This window comes from Bufo gargarizans, chromosome 2 (genome assembly GCF_014858855.1).
Source record: "Bufo gargarizans isolate SCDJY-AF-19 chromosome 2, ASM1485885v1, whole genome shotgun sequence".
In the NCBI taxonomy this organism is placed as follows: Eukaryota; Metazoa; Chordata; class Amphibia; order Anura; family Bufonidae; genus Bufo; species Bufo gargarizans.
Genome location: NC_058081.1, coordinates 292653738 through 292664146, shown reverse-complemented (window position 1 = coordinate 292664146; position 10409 = coordinate 292653738). Strand labels below are relative to the sequence as shown.

Genomic DNA, 10409 nt, shown 5'->3' with positions numbered 1-10409 from the left:
AAATTATTTTTACACTGTTTACACCTAAAAAACCTATACATATGGGGTATCGTTGTAATTGTACTGACCCAGAGAATGAAGGGCCGTAAACAAAATGCCATGGGAACAAAACCTGTAAAACGGTGGTGGGATCGCGTTTTCTTTCAAATTCCACCCCATAATTAATGGTGGCATTAGAAAGAACAACTTGTCCTGTAAAAAATAAGCCCTCATAAAGCTATGTGACTGAAAATCTAAAAAAGTTATGCCTCATGGAAAATAGGGAAGAAAAATGAAAACGCAAAAATGAAAAAAACCTCCAATATCATAAGGGTTAAAGAGTATCTGTCAGCAGATTTGCACCTATGACACTGGCTGACCTGTTACATGTACACTTGGCAGCTGAAGGCTGTTGGTCCCATGTTCATATGTGCCCGCATTGCTGCGAAAAATTATGTTTTAATATTTGCAAATGAGCCTCTAGGAGCAACGGGGGTGTTGCCATTACACCTAGAGGATGTTCTCTCTCTGCAACTGCCGTGCCCTCTGCACTGTAATTGACAGCGCCAGGCGTGATGATATTTTCACTGCCTGGCCATGTCAAAGTGCAGAGGACACGGCAGTTGCAGAGAATGCAGAGCCTCTAGGTGTAACGGCAACACCCCTGTTGCTCCTAAAGGGTAATTTGCATATATTTAAATATAATTGTTCTCGGGAATGCAGGCACATTAGAACATGAGACCAACACAGATGCCTTCAGCTGCCAAGCGCACATACAACAGGGCAGCCAGTGTCATAGGTACAAATCTGCTGACAGATGCCCTTTAATGTGTTACTATAGATTCGATTGCTGTTAAAATGCAATGAAAACTAAATCATTTCAAAACTATGCTGTGGGAAACCAGCCTTCTATCTTTTTTTCACTTTTCTTGTTTGTCTTCTATCTTGTGCAGTATGTTTTGGCTTTTTTTCAGGTGTTGACACTGAAAATAACATAATGAAGATTGGTTTATTTCATGTATTTAATGGTTTGCATCTTGCATAAGTGGCACAGTTTTAGCTTATTATGCCCTTCTCATTATGAGAAGCAGCTGATGGCTCAATTACAACTTTGTTCTCTTTTTGACACGCCATTAAGGGTAAACTCACATGCGGCATAAAATCCGCCTCCAATTATACATATCCCGTATGTGTTGTGGATTTTGTATGCAGAGTGAGGGTGCGCTGCAATGAGCGAAAATCTGTTACAATGAGGAAATAATGTGTTGCTTTGGCAGTGTGGTGCCATAGTAGGAAAATGTGCTAAAATATTGGATATACCCTTCAAAATGTAAAAGATGGGCTGCAATGGGGACAGAACCAAACAGACAGTAAGAACCTTCATGACGGTTTGGGTCAGACACAAGCTTTGTTGAAGCGACTGACCGGATCAAGAAAAAAAAATTATGTCAACTGGGGAACGAACAAAACACTTACCTGGTGACCACTTTTTGATATTTTCAGCTACAGATCTGCAGATTCCTTCTCTTCTGCCATCTAAGACGGCTGCACCATTTCTCAGATGTGATAACACTTCCTGCTTGTCCTTCTCTGCTCTTGGATTGGCCATCACTGTTGTTCATGTGACCAGTGCTGGCCAATCTAAGGGCAGCAGGAAGTCTTTTGGACTACCAATGCACAGTGTGCATTAGGTAGTCTGAAAAAGCAGTTTGGCCATCTTGGAATGCGGAAAGAGAGGACAAGAACTGGCAGATCTGCAACTGAAGAGATGAAAAGGAGGTTACCTTGTATTTTGGTACTCAATGTTCATCATAATGTGTTAAGATTTATTAAAATATGGTGTAATAATTTGTACTATGCATACAAACCAGTGCTGCCTCTGCTCCTCTTCCTCCTCCGTAGAAATACAACAAGGCCCATTAGAACAGAAGAAATCAGAACTATGGCAGAGACTTTAACTGCTGAGCTTTCATTTGTGGATGCACTCACTTTGCCTAAAATGTAATATATGCAGTTATTTCAACACATTTGTAGTTTTACATTGATCACACACAAATACTTCTATCCATCTGTAATAAGCCCCAATCCAAAAGCAGCTAAGCATGAGTTTCTAAAACTACTTTTGCTTCTCTACCAAATGAAAATGATAAGCCCTGTATGTATCTCAGCCAGTCTCCTTCTTATGGCTTCTAAGTGTATTGTTTGAATATTACAGCCTGTTTTAGGTGGCTCATCTGGTTTTAACCATGTATCGGGTGCTTAAATCTATCTGATTCACCCAATCAGTAAATTTAAAATCTGAAGTATAGTGTATAGACGAGCACTCCTCATCCGGTCTTATGCAGAAATTAATATTTATTGGTTAAAAGGAAAAAAATCAAAAAAAAAAAAAGGATATATATATATAAAAATGTGATTATGTACAGATAAAATGGCGTATACAAATGCCTATTAGAGCACAGACATAAAATCAATATGAACTTGATTGCATTGGTGCAATTGTGTGAAAAAAGTGCACGTGCAGTGAATACTGTGAAAAAGATCAATAAAAAATATTAAAATAAAATAAAATATTAAAATATAAAAAAATTAAATAAATGAAAAATGATATGATAAAAAATATAGTAAACTAGAGTGTCCAATCTAGTTGGCGAGTTGATCCTAGTGCTGGTGAGTTACTTTGTGTTAATATTCTTGATAGATGATCAAAGGGTAGATCAAAAATGTGTGTCTAATTTTAGACATATTTTTGATCTACCCTTTGATCATCTATCAAGAATATTAACACCAAGTAACTCACCAGCACTAGGATCAACTCGCCAACTAGATTGGACACTTTAGTTTACTATATTTTTACTATATTTTTATCATATATTTTTTCATTTTTTTATATATATTTTTTTTAATATATATTTTTTTAATTGATCTTTTTCACAGTATTTACTGCACATGCACTTTTTTTGTGGGAACTCCAATAAGCATTTGTATACGCCATTTTATCTGTACATCACACACTTTTTATATATATATCCTTTTTTTATATATTTTTTTCATCTTTTAACCAATAAATAATAATTTCTGCATAAGACCGGATGAGGAGTGTTTGTCTATACATTATACTTCAGATTTTAAATGTATTATTTACTTCCAAACACCTAAAACTATCCATGAGACCACTCAGCTTATCACATATTATCAGTTTATTTTTTGTTATTTCTATAGAACTTGTTGAAATTCAGTTGGTTTCCTCCTTGTGTGACTTCATTACAGCATCAATATCTACCTATGGCTTCTTCACCTCAGTGATCTGAATGTGTATTAAAGGGGTATTCCAGTATAGAGTTGAGCGGACACCTGGATGTTCGGGTTCGACGGGTTCTGCCGAACTTCACAAAAAAGTTTGAGTTCGGGACTCAAACTTGATCTGAACTTGACCCCCGAACCCCATTGAAGTCGAAAAGGGCTAGAGGGCTGCAAATGCCAGCAAATGTGGTTAAGAGCATGGCAAGTGCCCTGCAAACAAATGTGGATAGGGAAATGACTTAAAATAACATAAAATATGTAAAAAAATTAAAATAAAATCTTGATCTAAGAGGACGAGGTCCATATGGAGTAGGAGGTTGAGGAGGCAGTGGATGTGGCGGTGTAGGTGGCAGTGGCGGTGGAAGAGGAGGAGGTAGCCCACATTGGTTTTTTATTTTAAATGTTATTTTTTAAATTAGGGTACACACCAAAACATTGGGAAATATAAGCTGTGATAACCCCCTCCAGCCGTGCTAAACAAACGTTCAGACAATACACTGGCTGCAGGGCAGGCCAGCACCTCCAAGGCGTAAAGGGCAAGCGCAGGGCATGTGCCCAATTTGGAGACCCAGAAGTTGCAGGGGGCAGGCCCATCAGTCAGTACGTGTAGGCGTGTGCACACATGCTGCCCCACCATTTTGCACGTCCCCGTGATGGTCACGATCCAATTTGATATCTGCTTTATCAACTTTCGATGTTCTACCAGCCCATGTTCATATAAAAAACTTGTTAAAATATTTATTATATTTGAATGTATCTGTACATTTTACTGGTGAGCCCTAGGTATCCCAGTCCGACACTGTGTGCACCTACCATGTTGATCACGGTTATCGGCGAATCAGCGTTGCACGCTGGAGAGGGAGCGCGAGAAAGAGATAGCACATCCAAGGGAGATCAATGGATGAAATGTAATTGTGATCGAGTGGAAATGTGGCAGAAGTTATTAAAACGGAAGAATCGAAGGAAAGAAAGGGGCACACGGCAATTACCCACTCCCGACTTGGGGAGGTAGTGACGATAAATAACAATACAGGACTCTTAAGATGCCCTGTTATTGGAATGATTAATAAAACATTATAGGGAATGTCACTGGGGTATTTAGGATTTGGAAACGTTAGACAGGAGAGGAAATTGAAATTGAATTCCCTGTCACCTTTGCAGAGCAGGGGTTTGTATACGGCAAAATTGGTAAAATGTCACCTGACAATGTAACAGATGATTTTTTTAAAATTTATATCACCTATGCAGAGCAGGGGTTTAATCACGGCAAAAAGGGTCAAATGTCACCCAAGAATGTAACAGACAAATTTGTGAAATTTGTTTACCTGTCTACTAGGTACAGCAGGGTATATCACACCCAAAAATTGGTGCATTTCACCCGAATATGTAATAGACAAAATAATGATTTTTTTGGACTGTCTACTAGGTATAGCAGTGGTATGTCACACTCAAAAATTGGTGAATTTCACCCAAAAATGTAACAGACAAATTAGTGAAATGACATAAAATAAAATAAAATACATACAAATTAAAAAAAAATTGATTTATGAGGTGGAGGTCCATATGGAGTAGAGTTTGAGTAGGAGGTGGACGTAGCAGTGTAGGTGGAAGCGGCGGTGGAGGAGGACGAGGTAGCCAACACTGTTTTTGGTTTTAATTTTTTCATTTATTAATTTTTTTAAATTAGGGTACACTCCAAAAGAGAGTGAAATATTCAAAATACAGCAATGAGCAATTGCGCTGTAGTATAACAATGGCTAGGTAAGTCCGGTATACATGTCTATTCTGCACAAGGTACCGACAAGTCCTGTGGGATCCAGGCCTCGTTCATTTTAATGAATGTGAGCTTGTCCACATTGGCTGTGGACAGGCGGCTGCACTTGTATGTGATAACGCCTCCTGCCGTGCTAAACACACGTTCAGACAATACACTGGCTGCAGGGCAGGCCAGCACCTCCAAGGCGTAAAGGGCAAGCTCAGGCCATGTGCCCAATTTGGAGACCCAGAAGTTGAAAGGGGCAGACCCATCATTCAGCACGTGTAGGCGTGTGCACACATACTGCTCCACCATGTTGCTGAAATGCTGCCTCCTGACGTTCCATATCAGCTGGTGGTGTTGGTTGTTGTGGCGTGCTGACAAAGCTTTTCCACATTTCGGCCATGCTAACCCTGCCTCCTAAGGTGCTGGCTCTTCCTCTTCCTCTGCCTTCACGTTGTGCTTCCACTGTGCCCCCGCTGTCAAGTGGGAATGCCACCAGCAGCGAGTCTACCAGCGTGCGCTTGTACTTGCGCATATTACGATCACGCTCCAGTGACGGAATTAAGGATTGTACGTTGTCCTTGTAACGGGGATCCAGAAGCATGGCCACCCAGTAATCAGCACAAGTTAGAATGTGGGCAACTCGGCGGTCGTTGCGAAGACACTGCAGCATGTAATCGCTCATGTGTGCCAGGATGCCCAGAGGCAATGAAAAGCTGTCCTCTGTGGAAGGTGTATCCTCTGTGTCCTCTGTATCCCATCAGCCATGCACCAGTGATGGCCATGAGCTGGTTTAGGTGCCACCCTGCTGTGAACAGTTCCTCCTCTTCCATCTCCTCATCCTCCACCTTGTCGTCCTCCAGAACTGTGCCCTGGCTGGACAATTGTGTACCTGGCGTTTGTGGGTGCAGGAACCCACCCTCTGAGCCACTTGTGAATGAATGACTGGCCGGAAACCCTATGAAATGATCCCTCTACCTCCTCCTCCTGTGCCACATACTGTTCCATTATTGCTAGCAGCGTTTTTTCAAGGAGGCATAGAAGTGGGATAGTAACGCTGAGAACGGCGTTATCGGCACTGGCCACGTTGGTGGAGTACTTGAAACAGCACAACAAGGAACACAGGTCTCGCATGGAGGCCCAGTCATTGGTGGTGAAGTGGTGCTGTTCCGCAGAGCGAATCACCCGTGCGTGCTGCAGCTGAAACTCCACTATCGCCTGCTTCTGTTCGCACAGTCTGGCCAGCGTGTGCAAGGTGGAATTCCAGCGTGTGCAAGGTGGAATTCCACCTTGTGGGCACGTCGCATATGAGGCGGTGAGCGGGAAGGCCGAAGTTACGCTGCAGTGCTGACAGCCGAGCAGCAGCAGGGTGAGAACGCCGAAAGCGCTCACAGACAGCCCGCACTTTATGCAGCAGCTCTGACAGATCGGGGTAATTTTTAAGGAACCTCTGCACCACCAAATTCAGCACATGCGCCAGGCAAGGGATGTGCATCAAACCAGCTAGTCCGACCACCGCCTCTTCCTCCGAACTACATAGGTCACTTACATGACCTTGATTCCATGTGGGGTCGAGGACCTCCTCGTTCTCCATATCATCTTCTACCCAGTCTTTACCCCTGCCCTCTTTGTCGGTCTGCACACTTTCGAAAGCCACAGCAGTTGGCACCTGTGTTTCGTCATCATCTGAGCTGCGGTGGTCCTACCATGTACTCATCGTGAAACATAAGTGGTTGGGCATCAGTGCACTCAATCTCTTCCACTTCTGGGGCAGGGCTATGTGGATTGCCCTGGGAAACCCTGCTAGAAGAGTCATCAAAAAGCAGAAGAGACTGCTGCATGACTTGGGGCTCAGACTGTTTGGCTGATTTGCAAGGGGGTGAGGTGAAAGACTGATGGACATCGGCTGCAGGTGCCAACTTTGATCTTTCAGCAGGAGACAGGGTGGGAGACAATGTGATGGAACTGGAGGCACTGTCAGCAACCAAATCTACTATCGTCTGTACTTGTTCTGGCCTCACCATTCGTAGAGCCGCATTAGGCCCGACCAAATAAAGCTGAGGGTTCTGTCGCCTACTCGCACCTGAGGAAGGTGTTTCACTTGTGCGTGTAGCTGGCACAGATCGACCACATCCTCTCCCTGCAACAGGAGCTCCACCAACAGCACCACGACCGGGGCCACGTCCCTTATTAAACGCTCTCCTCATATTTCTCTAATTTAGTAGAACAGCAATATCTAAAGCGTGTATCTCACATTGACAGATGCATACAAGGCCGCAAATTAAGTACTTTGGCCAAAAAGGGTGTTTTTTTAATAACAGAATATGACAGCAGTATATAACACTTGAATTTCACACTGACAGATGCAGCAAGGGCTGTAAAATATAGTATTTTGCCCAAAAAGGGTGTTTTTTAAAACCCAGGAAATTATTGTAGTATTTCTAGCCTAAATTGCACACTGACTAATGCAGCAAAGGCTACAGATGTAGGGTCTTTCCAAAAATGGGTGATTTTTTTAAACCCAGAATATAATTGCAGTGGTTCAAGCTTCTATTTAACTGTCACAAATGCATATACGAACTTGCATAAAATGGCCTCCGCTGCCACCCACCTAACTAACAGACAGATAAAAGTTATTTTTCTGGGTCACTGGGCTCAGGGCAGGGTAAAAAGATTGTGCACTGCACCCACAAAACAAAATCTAGGTAGATCGCTGAGTTAACAAGCACTTCTGATTAAAGATTCTGTCCTATTCTCTCCCACACAGCAGCAGCATCCTATCCCTACACTAATCAGAGCAGAGTGACGTGCAGTGCTAGTGACTACAGCTGGAGTCACATGCTGCACTGGCCAATCACAGCCATGCCATTAGTGGGCATGGCTGTGATAGCTTCTAAGGGCACACAAGTTAAAAGCTTGTTGATTGGCTGCTCTGCAGCCTTTCAAAAAGCACCATTAACTCGCCAAACACTGAACCCAAACTTTTACTGAAATATTCGGGTTCGGGGTCCAAAAATTTACAGTTCGGATTCGCTCAACTCTATTACAGTATTTTAATATTGATGCCCTATTATGAGGATAAACCATCAATATTAAAAATATGGACAACCCTTTCAAACTATAGGTGGTAGGTGTCACCAAGCAGAATACCTGTTTACTGCAATGCATTTTTCTGCACTATCTTTAAAATAGCTGCTTTCTTCCAGAAATACTACCACACCTGGCCATAGGTTGTGTCTAGTATTACTGCTTAGATCCACTGATGGGAAAGGGGCTGAGCTACAATACCATACACATCCTGTGGACAGGTGTGGTGCTGTTTTTGGAAGAAGGCAGACATACAGTTGCAATAAAAAGTATGTAAACCCTTTGGAATGATATGGATTTCTGCACAAATTAGTCATGAAATGTGATCTGATCTTCACCCAAGTCACAACAATAGCCAATCGAAGTCTGCTAAAACTAATTACACACAAATAATTAAATGCTACCATGTTTTTATTGAACACACCATGTAAACATTCACAGTGCAGGTGTCACGGCCTATGGTATGTTTTGTGACACTTTCCTTCACTTGGTTGTTCATGGCAACGTGTGGTGTTGTGTGCATGTGGTGGCAGTGTCTCAGCCCTATGGCTGATCCCCAGGACATGGTTGCCTCGCATGTCGTTGCCCGCGGCAACAGGTGAAGTGTGTGTTTATGTGTGTACTTCCCCTTTAAGTGGCCGTCTTCCCTTGCCTTGTGTTTGAAGGGTTAACTCCCTTCTGTGTGTGTGTTCACTGGGTGTGTCTGAGTGTGGGTGTGGCTACTTTGGGCTATAAAGCCTCTGCTGTTTTCAGTTAGCTGAGGGGTTCTTCAGCCATGGTTGCTGGAGACATCATCCTGTTATACCATCTGCCAGTGGGGGCCACCCTTGTGGTCATAAACTTTATGTCTGGTGTTAGATGATGTCTGTGTGGTTTATCTATTCTTTGCAGCTATGGATGTCCTGGTTCCTGTGTGTTTTTATGTGTGTGCTGTTTGTCTTATGTTTATGTGGACAGCGTTTTCTGAGCACTGGTTCCAGTCAGCAAGGCTGTGGCAGGTTAGTGTGGAACTGTTTGGTTCACCTGTCATATTCATAGATCTGTTCATGTTCCCCTTCTTTCATGCTGCTTGGCCAATGAGACTCCTGTTCCTCCGTGCCTAGGAGGAGTAGGTTGTCTTACCCTGCTCCTTAGTTCAGGGCCATCCTGAGGGCTTGTAGGGACTATTAGGTTCCAGAGTATGAGCCCTTCTACCATCAGGGTCTGCTCATGCGGACAGGAGACAGGGTCAGTGTTAGGGACGCAATAGGAGGTGACCTGCTCCCTAATTCTCCCTAATTGCCCTGGTCGAGCAGCGACCACCATCATCCGGCATCGAACGGCTGAGGGTTTTCCCCATCCTCAGCCGTGACAGCAGGTGGAAAAAGTATGTGAACCCTTGGATTTAATAACTGGTTGAGCCTCCTTTGGCAGCAATAACTTCAACCAAATGTTTCCTGTAGTTGCAGATCAGACGTGCACAACGGTCAGGAGTAATTCTTGACCATTCCTCTTTACGGAACTGTTTCAGTTCAGCAATATTCTTGGGATGTCTGGTATGAATCGCTTTCTTAAGGTCATGCCACAGCATCTCAATCGGGTTGAGGTCAGGACTCTGACTGGGCCACTCCAGAAGGCATATTTTCTTCTGTTTAAGCCATTCTGGTGTTGATTTATTTCTATGCTTTGGGTCGTGGTCCTGTTGCAAAACCCATCTTCTGTTGAGCTTCAGCTGGTGGACAGGTGGCCTTAAGTTCTCCAGCAAAATGTCTTGATAAATTTGGGAATTCATTATTCTTTCGATGATAGCAATCAGTCCAGGCCCTGACGCAGCAAAGCAGCCCCAAACCATGATGCCCTATAACCACTATACTTCACAGTTGGGATTAGGTTTTGATGTTGGTGTGCTGTGCCTCTTTTTCTCCACACATAGTGTTGTGTGTTTCTTCCAAACAACTCAACTTTGGTTTTATCTGTCCACAGAATATTTTGCCAGTACTGCTGTGGAACATCCAGATGCTGTTGTGCAAACTGTAAACGTGCAGCAATGGTTTTTTTGGACAGCAGTGGCTTCCTCTGTGGTATCCTCCCATGAAATACATTCTTGTTTAGTGTTTTACGTATCGTAGATTCGCTAACAGGAATGTTAACATATGCCAGAGACTTTTGTAAGTCTTTAGCTGACACTCTAGGATTCTTATTCACCTCATTGAGCAGTCTGCGTGGTGCTCTTGCAGTCATCTTTACAGGACGGCCACTCCTAGGGAGAGTAGCAGCAGTGCTGAACTTTCTCCATTTATAG

General features: G+C 43.2%; 1 protein-coding gene across 1 annotated transcript in view; it reads right to left on the bottom strand.

The window, feature by feature from the left end:
- Positions 1 to 695: 695 nt before the first annotated feature.
- Positions 696 to 10409, bottom strand: part of LOC122927984 (V-set domain-containing T-cell activation inhibitor 1-like) — a 29448-nt gene continuing 19734 nt past the window's right edge. Inside the window, exons 4-5 of the mRNA XM_044280388.1 lie at positions 1848 to 1973; positions 696 to 962 (exon numbers count right to left, since the gene is read on the bottom strand). Coding sequence (XP_044136323.1) covers positions 889 to 962; positions 1848 to 1973 — 200 coding nt within the window. The 3' untranslated portion in view covers positions 696 to 888. The remainder of the gene's footprint in view (positions 963 to 1847; positions 1974 to 10409) is intronic.